The sequence below is a fragment of the Xenopus tropicalis genome, chromosome 7, assembly GCF_000004195.4.
Source record: "Xenopus tropicalis strain Nigerian chromosome 7, UCB_Xtro_10.0, whole genome shotgun sequence".
In the NCBI taxonomy this organism is placed as follows: Eukaryota; Metazoa; Chordata; class Amphibia; order Anura; family Pipidae; genus Xenopus; species Xenopus tropicalis.
Window position 1 is genome coordinate 24283187 of NC_030683.2, and position 24547 is coordinate 24307733.

The following is a 24547-nucleotide window of genomic DNA, read 5'->3' on the forward strand; positions in this document are numbered from 1 at the left end:
GATTAATTTATAGGTAAGCTTTGGATTCATTTCCCACATGCAGAAGTACAGTAGCACTCTTTCTGATGAACGGGCACCATTGTTGGTATGAAGGTCAGACATTATATAACTTCCTGACAGTTGGGATAATGTTAATAACTGGGAATCCCGCAGGAATCGCCAGTATTTTAACAAACCTGGGCCCTACATTTCTGTCCTTGACTTGTACACTTTAGACCAAGATATGTAAAATCCTTTTTATTTCTTCAGTATCTAATAAGAGAAATGATTAGTGCTGTTACTGCAATGAGAACTGACAAAACCAGTTACACACCATGCAAGCAGGCTCGGACACCTACTATTACTCACCTACACTCAGTCCCCTGGGTCAGGACACTCTGTGTTCAGGTGGCATCTTCTAAAGCATGGCTTTTCAACCCTTTCCATTTCATACAGCACTTGAACGTAACAGTTGTTTAGCTTATCATTATTCTTACTATAACTACTTACACTGAGAATATGTTAAAAGTAGGGAATATACATCTTAACTTCCAAAACGGTTAACTAGTGCATTTTAAAATATACACATATTAATGGAATTACAGGGATAAAAACCCCTTAAAAACAGTAAAACAGACATACTTTAGATGGACAGTGCATAAAAGAAACATTTTTTTGTTATGTAATTGATGACCTCTATTATTTACTTGCTTTGTGTCTCTGGTCTTTTGATGTGTCTATTATTGTTCATTCTCCTTGAGCAACGGTGGGTACCCAACTCCAACGCCAGAGTTGCTTACAGTACACAACCTTCAAGGAGACACTAGATGATATCTGTTTTGTGTATGAATAAGAATTCTGAAGCTGTTTTGGTACTTACGGTTGAAAAGGTATGAAATATTGTTTGTCCTCATCATCCACTTTACCAGTGATTATGTCAGTTACATCCATTACTGTAAACAGAAAGAGGCAACTTGCATACAAACCACAGTACATAATGTTCAATACAGTTAAAGGAAAATGGCATAACAGTTTAAAAGCTATACTGAACTTACTGCAGTCACATTAACAGCCCTCTGACTTAAAGGAGGTGTTTATAACCCAAGGATGTAGCCCATATGGAGCTAGGCACAAATATATAATTCATGATGAATCTACTGACATGAACCCACACAGCCCCTCCAAATTGGTCGCTGACCCACTAGAACAAATTGGGCTGAACTGAATGTTCAGGTTATGGAAACCAACTGGGTACTGCCTGATAAATACCTGCCTACATCTCTGGAGGGGCCAAGCTATCAGCTTTCACTGCCACATGTTTATCCATGTAAAGGATACTCTCATACTCTATCAAAAAAAAAATGATCATAGTACAGGTATGGGACCTGTTATCCAGAATGCTAGGAACCTGGGGTTTTCTGGATAAGGGGGGGGGGGGGTCTTTCCATTATTTAGATCTCAGTACCTCAAGTCTAAAAATAATTTAAACATGAAATAAACCCAATAGTATTTATTTGCCAACAGTATGGAATCATGTAGCGTAGTTACCATCAAGATACTGTTTTATTATTACAGAGAGAAAGGAAATTATTATCAAAAATTTGAATTATTTGATTAAAATAAAGCCTATTGGAGATGGCCTTCCTGTAATTCAGAGCTTTCTGCATAACGTGTTTCCGGATAATAGATCCCATACCTGTATATCTAGACTACCAATTCAACTCATAAATATATATTTAAAAAAAAAAATAAAAACAAAGAAAAATTTAATAAAGAAAACTCCACTGAAAAATAAAGTACATATTTTAGGAACAACATTGTGATTATTCATGATTTATTATTAACATTTAAAGAAACGAGACAGAGTTTCTCTACGACTGTCGGTCCCTCTTATCTTTTATTATACTGTCAAAAAAAGATTAACTGGAGGAAAATTACCTGCAACACCAAACGGTCTCCTCAGCCCCAGGGTCAGTTTTTTAGTGTTGTTATCCCGTAGGTCCATTCTCCCCACTCTCACAATCTGGCACACAAAGCTTATTCTATCTCTTTTAACATCTTTACTTCCAAGATCCTGTTAAAAGGAGTATACAGAGTATACAGTGTGGTAAGTAAATGAAATGTTCTCTTTCTTGATGAATATTTAGACTGGAAAGCCTTTACAGAATTTATATGAATGCATTTAAGCAACCAGAGCAAAGATAAAGCACATACATTTCTCCTAACAGGGGCACCAGCCCGGGGTAAAAGGTAAGTGATTAAAGTCACTTGGGGGCACCTAACATTTTGGCACCCCCAAGTGACTAAGCCTTTCCTTCTCCTTTAAAGGAATATTAATGAAATTAATAGCCTTGTTACAGAAAAAAACTACTGGGGGCATTTACCAACTGTTTTTAGCTACATCCCTCAGGAACCACCCTGTGAAAACCAAATTTCTATATAGGGTGTGTAAGATTATGGGGGTGTCAAAACTCCCAATATTCAAATTATGGTTCAAAAACTGGAATGTAAAACTTCAGCGAGTTTATGTAGAAGTCAATGGGAGTTGTCCTAGGCAAAATCAAGCCATATTTTCAATTTGAGATTTAAGGAGGGGGGGGGGGGGACTATTTAAGTTTTTTTATTCAAACAAAAAAATTTTTTTTCAGATTTTCAAAATATTTCAACTGGCTATAGCAGGGTAAATGCTACAGACTGACTAGGTGGGCCTGATGAGACCCAGCTGGCTAATCAAGAAGCCTGAAAGCCTGGCTTGGTCAGGCTACAGGAGAGTTAAAAAAAGACAGAGGAGGTCTGTGAATCCAACATACAGGAGTCTATGTGCCTGTACACACACAGTTGCCTGAGCAGAGGTCTGTAATATTGCTGCAATTGATGTGTCACTGTCAGGGGTATGGTGGAAGACACTCTTTTGTTATTGAAGTAAGATTTGTGTCTGCATGTGCAAATTGCAAGAGGGTGACTGGCAGTGGATCTATGGCTGCTGGTGAGCAGAACAAACCCAAATGCAAAAAAGGCTGAAATGCTGTGTATATGTGAATATAAAGGATATAAAAAATAAGCTGCTTTACTGTTATATCTACAAATACAGCTTCATCAGCACCCAGCCCGGCTCCATTCCTTTACTTTCCCTTTGCACGTTTCCTGTTGAGGGGTGTGGCCTAATAACCTGGCACAGCAAATCAGCTTTCACCCTCCTCAGTCACTCACACATTTCTGCATCACTGCGCAGACAAGGGAGCCAGAGATTCTGGAGGGTGGGGGATGGGAGGCTGCATTAATAATTAGCCATAACTTTGTAACGGTGCAAAATTTTTAACAGCTATAAATCAAAATGTTTAGATTTTATATTTTCAATATTATAAAAACATTTTTCATGATTGTTCCCCTTCAATTACAAAAAAAAACAAAAAAAACAACAACAAACCCGTAGCTCCTACTCCATCATTCTGACATTAGAGAAGAAAAAACTTACAGTAAAAACTGATCGTAGATAATGCAGCTTGTCAATGTCTTTTGGCAGGCCTGAACTTGACCAACGCACCAAGTAGTTTTCACTGTAAAATAATGAATTTTTGTGTTATGCTAAATGGAAATGCTAAAGCTGGAAGGAAAAAAAGACACTGTTGTTACATGTATATGCAAGGCTCACAATCATCTGTGATTTGAAGAATCTGCAGGGCAATCCTAGTATTCTGAGACAAACAGAACCACACTGGACTGTCCGAATGCTAAGTACCTAAGTAACCTGACAAGCAGAAACAAAGCGATAGCATGCAATTAATCTTCTACTGGTGCAGTATCAGGGTATATTTTCTAAATATGTGGGTTTGTAATAGAAGATACTATGGCTAGTTCATAAACACTGGGCAGTAAACCATGGTAACCAATCAAATGTTTGCTTTCATTGTTCAACCTGCACCTACTTGCCAGTCACTGATTGGTTTCTATGGGTTAATGCCTATGTGTAAATTTGCCCACTGTTTATAAATGAGTTCTACTAAGTTAACCAGGGTGCAGTGAGTAGCATTTACTTGCCAACTGTTGAAAAGCAACCACCTTATTGACTGCTATGGGTATCTTCCCCAGGGCAAAGTTAGTGCCTTTTATGTTAGCCTAAAAATTAATATGGCTAATAATGAACTTACTGTACCAGCACAGAGGTTTAGCAGATATTTAAGAGTAATGATCTATGCCTTCCGAGTTGTCCATGGAAGCTTGCCATATTGGATCTTGTTAGGGCAACTTTTGAGCGTCAGTGGCACTACACATGCTCAGTGTGCTCTGGGCAGTATTTGAGAAGCTAAGCTTAGGGATCATTGGAAATAATCAGTCAGAAAAGGAGGTTGAATCTGTCACAGAAGTTGAAGCTACAGGGCAAATTATTAAATGACTTTAATATTATATTTATGCTGTATATTGTAAGTCAGTTCCTATGCTCAGATAATGGACAGCCAGGCCAAAGGAGGTGCTGAGAATCTGAATAGGGAGCTACTGGTAATCTTAAGAGGCACAGATCATAACTGTTTTTATAGCCTTGGGCAGGGAACATAATGTGTAGCCTTTCTAGCCCAATTTGCTGTGCAGCTGCAGTCCTCCTTTATCTCACAATACTCACAGCAACTGCCCATTTAAAGCTGACTGATGAATGGCTTCTATCAGGAACCAGAGTTAGAAAAAAGCCTGTTTCTATATTACCCACAATGTGTAAAACCTTACGTGGCTTTTAGAGATTGCGGCTCAGTCTCTTCAAATTTTGAACCACATTTAGAAAGGTTAGAGAAACCTTCACAATCTTGGCGGACATGCCCTCCCTTTTGAAATGCCAAACCTATATCTTCTTAAAGCCAAGTCAATATAATTGTCAAAATATCTCTAGGGGCAGAAGGTGAGATCTCACAGAGCACAGGGATTTTTCAACGTCTTTTAAGATAAACGTGAAAAAGCCTACAGGGTGTTTTTAAAAGCTCTGGATTTTCCAATTTAGAACAATAATTTAGACCTTCAGCAGCCAAACTGCAAAAAGTATTTTTGAACTTCTGTCTCCTTCTGTGATAACAGGCAAAAGGCAAACTAAGGTTTGCTTAGCCAGGATAATGGATTTCTGCTGTTTCACATGACTGCACTTAACCCAAGTACAGGTATGGGATCCATTATTTGGAAACCCATAATCCAGAAAGCTTTGAATTACTGGAAAACTATCTCCCATAGAGTCCATTATAAGTAATTGATTAAATTTTTTAAAAATTATTTCCTTTGTCTTTATAATAATAAAACAGCACCTTATACTTGATAGTAACTAAGCTGCATGCATCCTTATTGAAGGCAAAACTATCTTATTGGATTTATCTAATGTGAAAATGATTTTAAGCAAATTTAAGGTATGGTGATCCAAATTACAGAAAGATCCCTTATCTGGAAAACCCCAGGTCCCAAGCGTTCTGGATAATAGATCCTATACCTGTAGAGGTGTAAGGTAAAAATGTTCCCTGGCAGTGTACCAGGCCCTAAACAGTACAGCTGGAAACTAATAAACTATGTAAAGTAGTGAAAGCATTTACCTTATAAACTTTGATTCAGAAGCGTCATAAAGAGACATAAGGACTTCGGCATCCTCCCCAATTTTGCACACTACATTTTTCAAATTGACAAATAAAGCGAATGAAGGCGTTGCAGCAAACTTGGCTTGCCTGCTGATATCGTTTTTCTGAGACTTTTGAAAATAGAATTTAAAAACACATATTAGTATTAACAAAAAAAGCACAAAAAAGGAAGTGTACAATGACAACAATGATACAAAGTTACCATGGTCACAATAAAGAATTGATAAGAAAGAAAAGGATATGTGAAAGCAAAGCACATCAGTTACTCAAGCAGCTCCCACCTGAAATACACTGTGTGTAGCTGCGCTAGGGCTAAAGCAATGCTTTTGAGTACAGGCACAACTTGCAGGTTCTTCAAGCGCAGAGGTATATTCTTGCACTGTGTTTATCCGCAGGCTGAGAATCAGCCCCCCCCCATGGCATTAGCCTAACATGTTTTGATGTTTCTCTTTATCAAGTGAGATTTTTTTTACCACTTGATAAAGTGCTGCAACTCAAAATATGTCTTCTGCATAAGAAAAGGTTTGTAGCACAGTCTCTGCATTGGGTATAGCCTGTTTTTTCTAATAAATGAGCTTCAGTTGGGACAGAAGCTGCGTTCAAGGTACAGGAATTGTTAGGACCTTTTTGCAGGCAATACATATCTTTTATATACAGAACCAGGAAATGATAGACTGGTAAGCCTTTCACTGGTAGAAGTGGTATAAAGTAAGGCTATTCAGCAAAACAGTGACGCAGTGGTTCTGAACTGTGAGGCCCCAACCGGGAAGGGGGTCCTAGAGTGGTGGCAGAGGAACTGGGATCTGGGGAAGATATCTGTTGCTATATATTCCAGACATCCAAGCCTCCTCAGACAGGGTGGGATTTGGGATAAAAACGTAATTAAGCTTGCCATGCACTAAATGAGCCGCTTGCCAAATGATTGGCTCTTTCTCCAATATAACCAACTTGAGGTAGGAGATACCATATTGATCTGATCATTTGGCCCTCAGCCAAAGACTGCATCAATGATCTGATGTACTCCTTGTGCCAACTGGACTTTTTAACCTGCCCAGTCAACATCTAGCTGATTTTAGTTGGGTAACCCCATCTAAGGGCCCCATACACAGGTCAATAAGCTGCCGACTTGATCTGTCGGGTGCACACAGGCCCGTTGCTTGAAAGTTGAAGGTCATCAATATATGGAGGAAATTCATTTCTAATATTGCTACCCAAATTTTCATACTTAAACTACTGCTCAAATTTAATTATAGGCTAATGTTACATGTTTTTACGTTTTCAAAGAATAAACAGAAATAAACATTATAATATGTACCTTTTCTTCTTGTATTCTTTCCTCAACCTGCTTGGAAGCAATTTCATGTGCCCTGAAGAGACTTAATGTGCTGGTTTGGTCTGGGTCCAAAATATTTCCATCTTCATCCCGTACGACCAGATCCAAGTCAAGGATTCTAATCAAAAGCAACAAAAAGACAAGAAATAATAACTGCAAAACATTATATTTCTGCATTTTAGTCAATTTAGAAGATACCTGTTTTATTGGAAATATAAGATCAGGGGTTACAACCAAGGCCAAATAAGAGAAAAAATGCCAAAGGAAACACAAAACACAAGACAGTATGAGCTAAAAGAAAACAGGACATTTTAAAAGCAACAGGAAAACAGAAGAGAGAAAAGAGAGAAGAAAGTGGAGCGAGAAAAGAGAGAAGAAAGTAGAGCGAGAAATGAATGGCTAAGGTTATAGGGACCTCATACCCCTAAAAACACCTTTGCTAAAAATTAACACTTATTTTCTGCCTGTTGTTTTAGTAAAAAAAAAACAAAAACCATTTTTCTATTTGTTTTCCATTTTAAAGCACTAGTGTAAAAGTGGCTTCACTGGCCCCTCCCTTCCATTATAAATAGAAACAGATATTCCTTAATTAGTGCCACACGGGGTAGATTATCAGCCTGCGGATAAGTGCAGGCCGAGAATCCGCTCTGATGCTTTAAAAATCTAATAGTTGTGCCTGCATCTTTTTTACTCTACTGTGCATGCGTCGGAAGCTCTGTGGTGTTCGTGCAGTAACATTTGGTACCCCCCCCACTGGTTTAAACAACAGGCTAAAGAATGTTCAGCACAAGTCCTATTCATTAAACTCACATTGAAAAGGGGTGTATAGGTGGGCTATGAGTGTTCAACCTGCTGGCAATGGAAATAGACGTGCCTTTATACAGGTATGGGATTCCTTATGCGGAAACCTGTTATCCAGAAAGTTCCGAATTTCGAAAAGGCCATCTCCCATAGACTCCATTATAAGCAAATAATTGTAATTTTAAAAAATGTTTTCCTTTTTTTCTGTAGTAATAAAACAGTAGCTTGTACTTGATCCCAACTAAGATATAATTAATCCTTATTGGAGGCAAAAACAATCCTATTGAGTTTCTTCAATATTTAAATGATTTTTAGCAGATTTAAGTTATGGAGATCCAAATACGGAAAGATTCCTTATCCGGAAAACCCCAGGTCCCGACCATTCTGGATAACAGGTCCCATACCTGTACACTATTTATCCTTATCCACTTACTCTATAGCTAGTGCTCTGCTTGTAAAATATTATGTGAGCCAGGAGTGACTGAGCAGCCTATGAAACAGTAGCCGCTTCTAAGCTAGTATACGTTCTGGGGCCAAGAGCTACTGTTCTGCCGGTAAAACATGCCGGTGCCATCAGCAACTCTTCTGTCAGTGTGATGTGGCACAGGTCCTGACAGGCTAATGTGCCCGTGGCCAGTAAATTCTAGCCTGCCTCAATAAAGTTAGGAACTGGGAGGTGCTTTAAATATATAAATGTAGGTATAGCTTTTGGGCACCTAAACTCCTTTGTTCTACAATGTGCTTCTGTAAAATACAAGTTACATTTAATTTGTTAATAAGCTGTACATGCATGTTGATGCTCTATAAATATAGTCTGTATTATAGGAAGGCAGTTGAATTCAAGCACTCTAATGGGTCCCACTGACAAACAGCAAGAGCCAACATCTGTCACATAAAAGTCCATCCGTAAAAGTTCATAGCGGCGCTGTAACTTTCTGAAGAGAGGGGTGGGAGAAGGAGTAGAGATCTTTCTCGATACAGTCATTATTACATGAAATTTTCAGAACTTTTAGAACAAAACAGAATTTCAAGATGCTCAATCTTGTTTGAACACAGAGCATCTGGAGTGTATGCAAACTTTGAGCAAATACGCTGGCAGATGGTAAGGCACAATAACAAACAAGGAATCCATTAATTGAGTAGAAGGTTAGGTTTGAAATTCCGCACACCGAAAAGAATCAAGGATGAGTCTCAAGAAAAAAAAAAAATTGATTCTATGCAAAGCTAAACACAGCCGGAAGAAATGCAAACTTGCCCTATCATTTTGAACCGAGCCCGAAATTGGATTTTCATGAAGCGTTCATACATTTAAAAGCTGAGATGCAAAACGCATAGCCAAACCCAGACTATTCCCAGAAAGGTAAGCTAATGGTAATCGCGGCATACAGATATTCAGAAGGTGTTACATGATTCAGTGCAGCCTCTGATAAGCAAATCAGTCACCCACATGTAATTGAGAAGTGCTAAAGCATACACAAATTCCTAATAGAATAAAAAAAAATTTTTTTTCTTTCCATCTCCCTAGATATGCATAAGGAAAAGTCTGCTCTATATATATATATATATATATATATATATATATATATATATATGCAGAGATGTAAACAGAACGCTGTACATTTGCCAGGGTAACATGGGGTCATTATACATTAACTTGACTTGCTCCGATTTGGTCATTTGACTAGGTCACATAACAAGGAAATCTTTGGGCATTCCGCCCACCAAAATCAGGCTGACTTATCATTCAGGGCTAAAGGCGGCCATACACTGAAAGATCAGCGTGTCCGGCGAGGTAGCCAAATGAGTGGATCTTTCCACAATATGCTCATGGGAGGACAGGCTGTAGTAAAGGACCGCATCCACAAGCGGTCACAACTCCTCAATACCTGCCCGATGGACATCTGGTTGACTTTTGGAGAGATATTGGTCAGCTAGGCCCATTGGAGTGCCCCATATATGGGCCGATAAGCTGCTGGTCCATCAGCAGCTGTTTTCGGCCTGTGTATGGCCACCATTAGACTCACAAAGAATATGGGGGGAAAACGGATATCTGTAGGAATCAGAATATTGGTTTGTGGCCCCATACACAATTAAATAGTCTGTAAATTGTCAAAAATGTCTGGTTTCTCTGGCATAATCTGACAACAAATGTGCCCCTTCAGCTGCACTAGACAAAGCTATAAACTGATTAGTTGCTCGCTAGAGCGAATTTATCCATAATACTAAATAAACCTTTATGATGTGAAAGTTGGGTCTTCTACTTGAGACAAAACACTTTTATAGACTATGGAAACACAATAACTAATATAGATTAATAGTTAATTTGTCTCTCACGATAAAATTATCCACAAAAAAAATAGGTCATAAGGATAATCCCCAGGAACCCCATGTGTAAAGTCATTTTGTGCACTGATTAATGGGTCTCTCTTTCACTCAGTGCTATCTCCATCATATCTGCCAATATCTCTAGGATCATTATTGTCATATGGTCTCCTAGTAACAGGATAACTGTAATTTACTCTTATGGCTCCCTTAACATGCCATAGTGGAGATAAATAACTTTCTCACTAACACTTAATATTTCTCTTGCTCTTCAGTTCAGTCACAGGCATTTAGGTCAGTGCTTTTATATCATTTTTCTTTAAGCCATCAATCAGCGGTCCAGCAGCTTTGATGGTATTTGGCTCCCAGCAACCCACAGCAGACAGTGGGGTGTTGTAGTTCAACAGCACCTGGAGGCTGAGCATGGCTGCCTTTATTGTTTAAGGGGATGTTCACCTTTGAGTTAAGTTTTAGTATGACGTAGAGAGTAACATTCTGACATTTAATCATATTAAAAGTTACCTTTAAAGTGACCTACCCCTTTAAACTAAGAAAAAGGTCTGGACATGGGGTAATAAGTCTGACTGTTTCACAATTCTCTCATGGCTAAACGGACCTGTTCAGGAAAAGCCATTACCTGTTAACGAGCAGCATGATGTTGAGTTAAACTACTTATCATTGCATCAAACACTAAAGTTAATCATTTCTCTGAGATGGGGCAGCTGCATTCTGCACGCTCATCCTGTGCTGACCATAAAACACTGCACATTCAAGGCCACTTACCTGTTTCCATAGTCAATCCTGGCAGTTATTTTCTTTTTAAGTTCTTTCAATTCATCTTGCGGTAGAGTACCGGAGAGAATCTGAGATCGCCATTCCACCAGGTCATAAATCATATTTCTTACGCACTTAAACATATCGCGATTGTCTTGCTGATAACAGGAAGGGAAACACAGGTGAACAACTTCTTACATAAAATATTATGCTAAAACAAAGATGCTGATATAGTGAAAATAATATACAGGTATGGGATCAGGTATTCGGAAACAAATTATCCAAAAAGCTCTGAATTACTGGAAGGCCAACTGATAGACTCCATTTTAATCAAATAATTCATATTTTTAAAAATGATTTCCCTTTTCTCTGTAATAATAAAACAGAACCTTTACCTTGATCCCAACTAAAATATTATGAATACAATCACAACACAACACAATCCTTTTGGGTTTTATTTAATGTTTAAATGATTTTTAACAGTATTCAGGTATGGAGATCCAAATTACGGAAAAATCCCCCAGGGCGATTAGTCGCCACGACCTTTAAAAATTTAGTTGTGGCACCTTAGGGTGTGTAGGTTAATAGTTGTTTTGCTGCGACCAATCACACCGTTTGCCAATTAGTTGCTGACTTTTTTAAAAAGTTGCGGTGACTAATCGTCCCATGTGTCTTTGCCCTTTTCTGGAAAACCCCAGGTCCCATACCTGTATTCCCAAATCATGAAAATACACCACAAGCAACAGAAATACTTGAAATTCATGTAGAACAATGGAGCATTTGATTGGTTGCCATAGTTTATTGCCCAGAGTTCATAAAAGACTGTGAAGCTGGCCATACACGTGTAGCTTTTTAAAAGATCTTTTCGTTTTTGTACCACCAAGCGTATCTTGAAACAGTCATTTAAATGTACAGTTTGTCCATCAATGATCCATAATCAGCGATATCATCTAGTTGAAAATTATATACTGTACCTGGTCCTGCAAACAATTGGACAATGGACAAATTTCAATTTTAAATTGATTTTCTGACCAATGTTGGATGACAAATCTCTAAATGTAAGATTGTTTGGTGCCCACAAACCTTCCAATAATTTTACCGATTTGTCGGATCGCATGAATCTTTTGGACATGAAGGCACATCTGCTATTCAGATATCTGGTGATTGGAAACGCTAAACCACTCAGGAAAAAAACAACTGAATACTCTACATATGTCATTATCGTTAGCCTGAACCTGCCTATGAATAAATAAAATGAATTATATGTGAGAAGGGCCTGTGTATAAGAAATGGGTCCGTTCTATTACAGCAAGACCGGAAAATAATTCTAATAATTAAAAGGGTGTGTGATTTTATTTTGTGGAGAAGCACTAACCTAATTTTTTAACATGGGAAAAAAAATGAAAGATAATACAATTGACTGGACTTGGATTAAGAGCTTACAGCATAGTAATACATCACAGAGGTTAAAAAACAGCAGTCATTTGTCAAATGAACACATTTTCCTCTTGGGTTCCGGAAGGAATTTTCTTCTACATACAGTTTACCTGCTGGAATGTATTCCCCTTGTTCAGGATTTACTTGTACACTGTGGTGACTCTTATGGACCTCTGCATTTCTTTCAGCCTTACTTACAGCATATGATTGTCTATGAACTTGACTTTGTACAAATGTAACTTGTGTGTACACTTGTGTGAGGTTCTGTTCCCCCTGTATACTCACAATGTATAGCTGTCGCCAAATAGTTGACCATTCTCGTAGCGTTGTAGTGACTTCTTGAACCAGAGGGATTTCGCAGGGAACAATGGTTTCATGCTGCCTGAAAATCAGATTGAACAAGAATTAGTCAATTTTAATTCTGTATCCTAACAGATATTTCTGGAAAATGACACGGGAATTTTACAGTGAATAGACAGTAATTAATGAAAGCTTATTCAAGCCAGAAAAGTCCCAAAATGCAAAAAAATCAACCAAGCAAAACTGTCTATCCATGCAATAGTTACTCAATATATATAATGGAAGTTTCCATAATAAATACTCTTAAATCTAACAACAGTATTAAGATGGCTATACGCCAGAAGACCTGCAATGTAATGTGCTTACCAACATACTGTGCCTAACTGGATGTATCCAAACTGCATAATACGTGCATAAGGAGAAAAAAATATTTAACAGTAGTCTGCATCCTCCAAATTCAGCAATCCCCTGCACACGTGATGTCAATAAGGAAAAGAACATCACAGTGCAATGAATTGTGGGTTATGTAGTTCCTGCATGCTGCCTGTAAACTGTGGAGAAGTTGTTACATCAATGTTTTAGTCCCTCCTCCCTGACAGGATTTCAAATGATGCAGAAAGAGAAGAACTGTTTTGCAGCTGTATTTCAGCATAAAAAAATAGTATTTATTTCTACTTTTTGCAGGAACAGATTACAGTGATAGGGATATTAGGTGTTTCTATGTTGTGTGGGGCACTTTAACAAATTTTGGTTTGGATGCCAGAGTTCCCCTTTAAGGCACATTATCACCTTCACCGAATGTTCAGTGAGCAAAGCCAATGGCAACAACTGTAAACTCTGTAGTCATCCAGACCCTTAGGAGGGTGTTGTATAAGTACTTCACAGCAAGAATATAACACAATTAGAGTGTTTGATCGGACACTACACACCCCTAATACAGTTTAACACAAACTGCATGTTTTATGGTTTTACATTAATTATATAAACTGAAATTCTGGAGTGTGAAAAAACACCCATTCATGTGGAATAAAGTTTTCCTTAAAGGTCATGACACGTGTAGCACTATATGTTGAATTTCTCTAGATAGTCACAATAATAAAATGCAAAGTAATATAGGGTGAACATATTCTCTCAAACGCAATTTTCTTTCAAAAAGTACATCCACAAGCATACTGGGTAACTTGCACTTTTCCTTGCTGTCAGTTGCACCTATAACCACTTTCATTAAAGGTACTTGCATCAAAATGTGTTCATTGCTCCTCCCTATAGTTGCGCTCAGTCCCTCCTACCGTCCATTACAAATCAGGTTCTGCTGCCCCTGTTGACATTGGGGGAAACCTGGTGCTGCCACCACCTCCTGACCAGGCAGTAGCTTCAGGGTTTCCTCGGCATCCTATGTCAATCTGACTTGCATGCTTACAAACTAACTGAACAGTTATGTCCCATGTGGCCCCCCTAAAGTCACTGACTAAGAGGTAAGAGAGCTGCAAGCAGGAAGTAGAAATCTGGCTATTATGTTGGACATCTGCTCACTCCAGCCTTTATGGATTACATTTTTGCCTAACTATATCACAAATATTTTTTTATTTTGCGCAGTCGGTCTATTTCACCCAGTTTCATTTTTTACACTGAACTGTTCCTTTAAAAATTGATTAAAATGGAGTCTACGGGAGATGGCATTCATATAATTCTGAGCTTTCTGGATAATGAGTTTTCAGATAACGGATCCTATACCTGTACTGAAAGGTGGGTTGCAATAATATGCTATCAAATCACATGACATTTGTAACTGGTTCCAGATCTACATATAGTGGCATTGAAAAACCTCCACATTAGCACTTAAGGATGGCAGAGGAATGATTTCACAGGTGTATCCCACTGTCTTCTCGACAGAACCAGATCTATACAATAACAATTGTGTTTTACTTACTTTACCTCCACCCATAACAATTTCATATGCATAGTAAATTCCCAGTTCCCTAAGGAAGTCTCTAAGCCTGCAAAGCGGCAGCGAGAAATTGACAATTTCTTTTTTATTATTATTTCAGCATTTAAAGACTTTTGCATCTCATTCATGCCTAACGCCTTTCTTTAATATATTCATCACATAAATATAAATCATCTGCATGCTATTTTAGTTTAACTATGCTCTAGAAATCAATTTTGTAATCAGACGAGGAAGCTGTCATTATGCAGTAATCAGATGATTAGAATACTGATGCACAACATATTTATTTGGAGGTTAAGACAAAGGCAACAAAAACGTTAACATCTATAAATTCCGAATTAACTTCTTTCGTCATTTTTTTTTTTCCTGACCACTTTTGGATTAATTTGCGCTTCTCAATTTGATGATTTCAAATTGATGATTTTAAGAAACTGAAATAAAAGTATGATCTTTCCGCAGTTTGATCAAACAGCTATCATCCCGTATGTACACTGTGATTTGTAAAAGCTGGCCAACTATTTTGAGGTAAGGTGAGGTACGACTTAGGCGACTTAAATGTTGGAGGGGGAGAGACAACTCGTGTCAAATCTCTCTTTTTTTAAAAATAAATATTTACTTTTTAAACGCTACCTACAATAAGGAAGCACACTACGGTTTAGGCGCTATATCAATATGGTGATTCTTGCTGTATCTACATACGTTTTATATGAACATCAGCACCTTCATATTTATGAAACCACAACTGGCATTCAAACTGTCCCAGCAGGCACCTTCCTGCTTCATATTTATATAAGCTATCCTGGGCTACCATATTTATGTCCTTTATAGAAAAAAATCCTGATTCAACAATTGCAACATTCTCCTTTATTAAACCCGTTCCTGTTCTTAAATACTTTACAATTTCTTTCCAATTCTCTTTTAAATGCTCTACACAGCCCTCCATTCAATTTTTATCTTCACTTTATTCCACAAGCCCAAACTGTGCCCATCACTTCTCTTGCCTTTCTTTATTTTCTTTCTTTAGTTCTTTTCTTTAGTCTTCCATCTCCTTTTGCCCATTGCTGAGCGCCTTTCCATTATGTTTCCCCTCTTTCAACACCTTCCATTTTTTTTTATGGCTTTCAGTTTCCACTTTCTACAAACTTATTCCAAACAATATGCAGTGCAGCAAAAGACAAAAATAAACCCCAAAATATAGAATCTGTAGTTGGTTAGCAGTTAGGTAATGAAGTACATACTCCTACAAAATTGGAAATTGTAGAAAAAGTCAAGGTATATACTTTTAGAAATTTATTTGGTAGGAACCCCTAAGTAATTTATAATATAACTATGAGGAGCATATTCAATTCAAAGTCCATTTTTGAACTGAACTATTAAAAATATACAGGCATGGGATCTGTTATCCAGAAAGTTCGGCATTATGCGAAGGCCATAATAGACTCAATTTTAATCTTTGTAATTACAAAACAGTACCTTGTTCTTCATACCAACTAAAATATAATTAATCCTTATTGGGGGCAAAACATTCCTATTGGATTTATTTAATGTTTACATGATTTTTTTAGCAGACTTAACATATGGAAATCCAATTATGAAAAAATACTCCTTCCTTATTCTGAAAACCTCAGGACCTGAACATTTTGGATAACAGGTCCCATACATGTATAAATAAGTAAAAACCTGGGTTTATAGAAGGAGGGCAGTGTAACTTACCCCTTTCCATCGATGACTGCCTCTTTGAGATGAACAAAGCTTGCTGGAAATATTCCCTAAAGAAATTAAAAACAACTAATTTGTGATAATCTGAAATACCTGAACTCTTCTGACATGTATACATATGGCATGTTTATCGATTTTCACGTTTGTGAATTCGAGTATGGTTTTCTAAATCGAATAAACTCTCATATCGAGTGCTTGCTTATTTATTAAGGAAAACTTGTTTAAATAGAAAAAGCTTGAATACCTTGAATTTCACAGCCTCAATGGCACCCAATCGATGAGACGACCACTATCTGCAGCCTTTGCAATATCGGCAGTCTTGTTGATCCACCATACACACACCGAATATTGCACGAAACACAGTTTCATACGATAATATCGGTGCGTGTATGGCCAGCTTAATGTATATTAAATTAATCGCTAGCGACACCTTACATTGTATCATTATCAGCAATGTAGATTCTATCAGAAACTAATTAGTGACATGACATCATTAAGGCAATAAAGTCACCTGAACATTCTCTTGAACAGCCTTTCGCACATTAATAAAACAGTATTTGAAAACAGTGTCCATATAAATTTATTCTGATACTCGCACACAAGTACAACATGTCACACCTGGACAATACATACCTTTTTGGACTTCTTTCTCAAAGAATAGCCTCTGTACCAGCCTAAAAATAATTCAAAAACATGTTATTAGCATTTATCATGAAATGCACTTCTTCTGGTGGTGTAGCTATAATGGTGGCTTTTAAAATAAACAAGACAATGTACTTTAATGGTGGTCAAGGCACACATGACTTACCAGGGCACCAAAGAGCCAGACCCAAAAGTAAGCATGGGGAGGCAACACTTGTGTCAACAGCTGTACAGGTATGGGACCTGTTATCCAGAATGCTCGGGACCTGGGGTTTTCCATATAAGGGATCTTTCTGTAATTTGGATATCCATAACAATCTCCAAGAAAAATGTAAATATTGAATAAACCCAATAGGCTTGTTTTGCCTCCAATAAGGATTAATTATATCTTAGTTGAAATCAAGTACAAGGTACTATTTAATTATTGTAGAGAAAAAGGAAATCATTTTTAAAAATTAGAATTATTTGCTTATAATGGAGTCTATGGGAGATGACCTTTCCGTAATTCAGAACTTTCTGGATAACGGGTTTCCGGATAAGGGATCCCATTCCTGTACTATTAAAAGGTGCCTATTACCCCCATATTGCTTCCCCCAACAAAGGTGTGGGCAGTAATCTGTATGTTCAGTGTATAAACTCATTCATTGTACAGTGCTGAAAAATATGTTAGCGCTTTAAATATATGTGTTAAATAAATAATAATGGCAACATCCTGGCAACAACTCATATGTATAAATGCAACTAATAGGCCCAAATAATGTACTGTTTAATGGAAAACAATAAAAGCTATACCTTTCTCAATATTTTAGTGATAGAACAGATTTATGCTTAAGTGTCTAGTTTACTATGTAGCACAGAAACATTAGGTAGAGCTTTTAAATATGTATATTTATTCTGCCACAATTTGCTTTAGGAGCACTTTGATTTTGTGCTTTTAAGACATTTTCATGGTAGGCAATGCAAACAAATACAAGGCACAGTATTCCAGCTTGAGTAGAGTTCTTGCCCCCTGGAGACTATTTTTCAGTGAAACAGAATGCCAAGAATCCACTGTGTAATTAAGATCCCAAACATTCAGTAGAATTACGTCTCATTTATATTGAGGATACACATATTGTCTTATAGAGCACAGAAATAGTTAATGCCCAACAAAGGTTCATCATAGCAGGGTTGGATATTTATTCTTCCAAAGAACCCCCCTTGTTTCCCTGGTGCCATCATTCCCAAATTAACTGTACAATATTATATGCCTTAAAACAAAATATTACTCACCTGATAATAGCACAGCTGTCTATGGTATAATAAAATACTAGAATAACGTTGGGCATACCAGTACATATAAAGAACAGACTTTGCTCCCATCTGATTAAGAACAATCTGATTCAGAAACCATCAAGAAGGTCCCATGCACAAGACACTAAGCTGCTGACCCATCTGGAGGGACACAGCAAATTTCCCAGTGTATGGCCAGCTTAAGGCTAGTTTTACATACTGAATATCATATTTGAAAAAAAAAAAAAAAAAAAAAAAAATACATCCAAAAAACAAAGCTAGTTTCACATACTGAATATCATATTTAAAAAAAAAAAAAAATCCAAAAAACAAAGTTCATCTGAATCACAGAGATTTTAATAGAATGGCATTCGTTATTGTATGAAAAGTAAATACCTTCCCTTTCTACTTATTACACATTAACTGCCCCCAAAAAGTGGAATGCATAACATACATTTACAGTATATTTCTAACTGTTCAATAAAAAACATATTCCTTGACAGCAACAATCCAATTTTTTACAGAAAATGTTGTTCTCTTTCCCCCCAATCCCCACAAAAAAAATCTAGACTTCAAAATACTAAAGGAGAAGGGAAAGGTAAAAACTAAGTTTTATCAGAACGATCTATGTAAATACAGCCATAAGCACTCACAGAAACATTACACTGAGTCCTCTATCAAAAGAAACACAGGATTTCTTGTCTTTGTCAACATGTTCTTCAGGATCAGACTTCTTCAGAAAAATCTTTCAGAAAAATCCTTCATTCCCTTGTACTGCTCCCCCCTCCCATAAGAATTCATAAGAATTCACTCCCCTTCCCATGTGATCCGAGCTTCCAACGGCCAGGAAGACACCACACTAAAATGGCAGCTGCTGTCTCAAATGAACGGAGGAAGCTTGAAGGGCTCTTTACTCAGGTTAGGTAAAGCTTTCTGCAGAATATATATATATATATATATTATATTAATATATTAGCGTTCTAACTTCTAGAGTTCCTAAACATGATTTTTTGCCAACCTGACTGTCCCTTCTCAACCTGTCAGTTATAGCTTCTAATGCTAACAAACTCAAATATGGCAGCCTCCTCACAAAGGAACACGGGGGATCAGATAGGTAATGTAAGAGCATCAAGCAAAACTTTTAAGGCACCTTTATAAAGTGCATTAAAAGACAATTTTATTAGTATCTCTTTACGTATACTTACATTTATCATAACATTGTCTTTGCATGAGCTTTAAAATTTGCTGCAGGATGCATTTACTATAACTGACACGCTAAAAAGGGACAGTTAGGTTGGCAAAACAGTCAGGTTTAGGAACTTACAAAAGTATCCCTATCTGTGCAAAACTATCAACATGGCGTATAGGTAACAGTACACCTCAGTGCAAAGTCACATAAGAAACATGGAAGGAAGGAAGAAATGTCATAGCCCACATGAAAGAGCATGAAGGGTAATTGCTCCCATCATCTTTTTGCAAATTCACAGCACATTCTCTGCGTTGCTGAATACAATATACTGCATATTTAATATATATATATTTATTTTGCAGGGATTGTTGGTGTCATGGACTGTTGGTGTCAAAGTCACCCCTTATCTGGTCTGAGAGATCCCAATAATCCCTGGCACTTGTAAAGATGAATATATACTGTATTACAGCTAAACAAGCTGAACTTAATATTTCCTAAAAGGGAATTTCCACACACAGAATGCCAGGGATCCCACCCCCTTCTAAGCAAAAGAATGTAACAAACACCAAAAGGCCAGCTCATATTAATCTGACATGAACAGAACTTCCTCAACATAGTGTGCCAATGCATAAGAACCTCTGGCATTTAAAAAATCCTATTTTTCATCCAGGGCACTAGTACTTTTAACCTAGTTTCACTAAAGTGGGAAAGCATTTAAGTAACAGTGATCATAACGTGGTCTCCTGTCACCTGCAGACAACTGTATAAAGGGGCAACAGAGACCTTAAAGGGGTAGCTCATTTTTTTGTTAGCTTTTAGTATGATATAGAATGGGCAATTTCAAGCAGCTTTAAAATTGGTCTTCATTTTTTATTATAGTTGTGAACTGTTTGTCTTCTTCTTTAAATCAGTTATATTTTCTAACTTATATTTTTATGCATGTCTCTCCTATTCGTATTCCAGTCTCTTATTCAAAAACACTGCCTGGTTGCTAGGGTACATTTGGATCCTAGCAACCAGATAGCTGCTGAAATTCTAAACTCGAAAGCTGCTGAACAAAATGTAAAATAATTTAAAAAAAAATGCAAAATAAAGACTAATTGCAAATTGTCTCAGAATATCACTCTCTGTACTAAAAGTTGATTAAAAGGTGAACAACCCCTTTAATATTACACATGAAAACGACAGGAGTATATCATATTAACAGGGACAACTGTTTTATAGGCTAATCACCCAAAATTAAATGGAATGGTATAACAATGTTACAAAACTAATATTCATCATAATGTTGTGTATATTTCCCTTAAAGTGAGACATGTCCAACCAAAAACTACTTTGAGATTAGACAAAAACATCTGCATTTAAGGCATTGTAAACTTTTAGAAAATAAGTACAGGTATGGGACCTGTTATCCAGAATGCTTGGGACCTGGGGTTTTCTGGATAAGGGATCTTTCTGTAATTGTTTTGCCTCCAATAAAGATTATATATTTAAATTATATCTCAGTTGGGATCAAGTACAATGTTCTGTTTTATTATTACAGAGGAAAGGGAATCCTCTTTAAAAATTAGAATTATAATGAAGTCTATGGGAGATGGCCTTTTTGTAATTCGGAACTTTCTGGATAATGGGTTTTCGGATAAGGGATCCCTTACCTGCGCCACAAAACCATCTGAGAATGCAAACATTTAAAACTGTTGCTGGTTTGGGACACTTGATACTAGAGCCAGATAAATATATTAATAAAAACAGGGAGATGGCTGGTGTTTTTCTTTTTAATAGACTTCATTTATTCAGGTGACTGATTGACACTAGCGTAAGTTAAAAAAATGAGATCTGTGCTAGGAAAACCTCTGAAAGGGCCATTTAAGAACAATGGAGCGCATATATGCAAGTTCTTGCCAGAATATTCCCAGTGTTCTGAAACGCCATATCCATTTATTATTTTATTTTCATAAAACCGATGACAAAAGAGCGTGTACATTGCACTGAACAGTGCAGAGGTGCAGGAAAGGCATTGTTATCTGAAGCAACCCATATAATTCTTGACCATCTTCAGCTGGGAAAGCAGTTTTCCCTCAATGCCTTAAGAGGGGGAATTGGATGTTTTCAGCAAAGAAAAAAAACCAAAAAAACAGCTTCAGTTTTAGGCCTGTATACAAGTGCTGGTATACCGATATGTATATAGTGCTGTGCAATAGTAATCAAACTCTTAGCCAGTTCTCTCTGATGTCTAACATAATAGTCAGAACACTACTTCCTGCTTTCAGCTCTCTAACCTCTTAGTGACTATGGGAGGGGCCACACGGGACATAATGGTTCAGTTAGTTTGTGAGCACGCAGGTCAGATTCAAATGCAAACTAACTGAACAGTTATGTCCCATATGCCCCCCCCCCCCACCTCAAGTCACTGATTGGCTACTGACTTCTAACAGCTTAGAGCTATAAAGAAGGAAGTAGTATTCTGACTATTATGTTAGACATCTGTTCACTACAGCATTTATAGATTAAATTTTGTGGTTAACTATATTAAAAATAAAATCTATATATTTTACGTAGTTTCATTTTTACCATAAACTGTTCCTTTAATAAAAGAAATAAGAGGTACAAAAACCTTCAGCCAACTGAAAAAATGTAATTACTGTATATTAGAAAGCTGTTTAGAATGATATTATCTTGCATTAGGCACCATACTTGACTTTACAAGCCCTTTAACATTTAATTATATTGTACTTTCTGTTGCTATAGTACAGCCCTAGTGGAACCGACATTGGCAGTCATCTTGCATAGAAGAGCATCTTACATGGGAGCCCAAAAGAACTCACCTTCATGGGTTTCCAATATGTGCACAGTGTCTCCAATCTGTAAGCATAGCTCATCTGGCCCTTTTGCATCGTAGTTGTAAATAGCTAGGGAAGAAAAACAGAACATAAATGTCATTAACAGTACAGTAATATGTTAACAGAAACATCACCATCAGGCGTTTAGCTTCTCTCTGTAGTGCCACACTAGCTCCTTCATACCTTCATTCTCCCTAAATATTAAGAGATTAATGTATATTTGTCTTTTGCTATATGTACTCAAGCTTCTGTAAATGTATTAGTAACTATTCTTGCAGATACAATGCTTGTACTACAATGCCACTGTTGTGTTATTTCCTTACAGTCTTCCTTACTGCCTCCCAAAGCCTCTGATAACCCCCTACAGCAGGGATGTCCAACTGGGGGGCCCGAGGGCTGGATGTGGCCTGACAAAGTATTTTTATGGCCCCCAGTCGGCTTAAGGGCTCCATAGACCTCATATCATCCTTATAACCGGAAGCATGAACACATTACAGGTATGGTACCAGTTATCCAGAATGCTCAGGACCTAAGGTTTTCTGGATAACTCTCTAACTGCCTCCTGGCTATCTCCAATTGGATGAACCAACGCCACCTCAAACTGAACCTAACAAAAACTGAACTAATGATCTTTCCGCCTAAGCCTGGTCCTACTCCCCCCTTTTCTATCTCTATTGAAGGCACCCTCATCAACCCTGTCAATTCAATGCGTTGTTTGGGGGTGATCTTTGACTCCAGTCTCTCCTTCTCTGACCATACTAACACCACTGTCAAAACCTGTCACTTTTTCTTATGCAATATTGCCAAAATCCATCCCTTTCTACTGTAACAGCTAGGCTGCTCATGCACGCGCTCATCCTATCCCAACTTGATTACTGTAACCTGCTGCTAACCGGCCTCCCTAACTCCCATCTTTCCCCCCTACAGTCTATATTAAATACTGCTGCCAGAATTCTCCTCCTCTCATCCAGGAGAGTTCAGGCCCTTCCCCTGCTAAAGTCCTTATCGTGGCTTCCTGTTAAACAAAGAATAGTTTACAAACTCTTTCTCTTAACCTTCAAAGCCCTCCATTCCTCTGCTCCTCACTACATCTCTTCCCTTGTGTCTTCGTACTTTCCTGGCCGACTCCTTCGTTCCTCGCAGAGCAACCGTTTGGTTGCGCCCCCAACTACTACTGCTGTTTCCCGCCTTAAACCCTTCTGCCTTGCTGCCCCTTACATTTGGAATTCCCTCCCTGATTTCCTCCGGAGAGAATCCTCCCTTAGTCTTTTTAAAACCAAACTAAAAGACTACCTTTTGGAGCACTCACCCAGCACCTGATCTGGAAACTGGCACTTATACTGTAATGTCACCCACTGTGACCTACAGCACTTACATTTGCCCATTTGTGTCTGTTAGTTACCCCTCCCATATAGATTGTAAGCTCTACGGGGCAGGGACCTCCTTCATCTTGTGTTTCTGACTCTTATTGCAACTGTACCTTGTAAGGTAATCCAGTAAGGATTAATTATATCTTAGTTGGGGTTAAGTACAAGGTGCTGTTATATAATTACAGGTACTGGACCCCTTATCCGGAAACCCATTATCCAGAAAGTTCCAAATTATGGAAAGGCTGTCTCCCATAGACTCCATTTCAATCAAATAATTCGCATTTTTAAAAATAATTTCCTTTTTCTCCCTAATAATAAAACAGTACCTTGTACTTGATCCCAACTAAGATATAATTACCCCTTATTGGGGGCAGAACAGCCCTATTGGGTTTATTTAATGGTTAAATGATTCCCTTTTCTCTGTAATAATAAAACAGTACCTTGTACTTGATCCCAACTAAGATATAATTAATCCTTATCGGAGCCAAAACAACCCTATTGGGTTTAATTACTGATTAAATAATTTTATTAGCAGACTTAAGGTAGGAGATGCGAATTAAGGAAAGACCCCTATCTGGAAAACCCCAGGTCCTGAGCATTCTAGATAATGGGTCCCATACCTGTACAGAGAAAAAGTAAATAGGTTCTCGAATTTTAAATGATTTTATTAAAACGGAGTCTATTTTAGATGCCCATTCCGTAATTTAAGAATGACGGAATCAGTTATATGTCCCTCTTCAGCTAGATTCGTGTGGGCCCTTTATGTTCTATCAGTCAGCAAGAAACTTATATAAAGTTTATCAGTGAGCTCCCTAGAAATGATATAACCTCACAGTAGCAAGGGAACAAAAATAAATCATTTAAATTCTGGCGGACAAAGGGGTTTGTTCACATCACAAAGAGAGAGTGAGCAATTTCCAGACGGCATTCGGGAACCGAACACAAAGCAAGGGGCTGCAAAGGCATTTAATCCAAAGCTGGATTCTGAACGAAACAAACTGCAGCGGTTATATTTACA

General features: G+C 37.6%; 1 protein-coding gene across 2 annotated transcripts in view; it reads right to left on the reverse strand.

Moving 5' to 3' along the window:
* dock1 (dedicator of cytokinesis 1) overlaps positions 1-24547 on the reverse strand; it is a 215706-nt gene that overhangs the window by 171343 nt on the left and 19816 nt on the right. For both annotated transcript variants that reach the window (XM_012959631.3, XM_002932662.5), the window contains exons 2-11: positions 22145-22228; positions 16850-16890; positions 16211-16266; positions 12535-12631; positions 10822-10970; positions 6898-7033; positions 5541-5692; positions 3455-3536; positions 1918-2053; positions 860-932 (exon numbers count right to left, since the gene is read on the reverse strand). In XM_012959631.3, the coding sequence (XP_012815085.1) occupies positions 860-932; positions 1918-2053; positions 3455-3536; positions 5541-5692; positions 6898-7033; positions 10822-10970; positions 12535-12631; positions 16211-16266; positions 16850-16890; positions 22145-22228 (1006 nt within the window). The remainder of the gene's footprint in view (positions 1-859; positions 933-1917; positions 2054-3454; positions 3537-5540; positions 5693-6897; positions 7034-10821; positions 10971-12534; positions 12632-16210; positions 16267-16849; positions 16891-22144; positions 22229-24547) is intronic.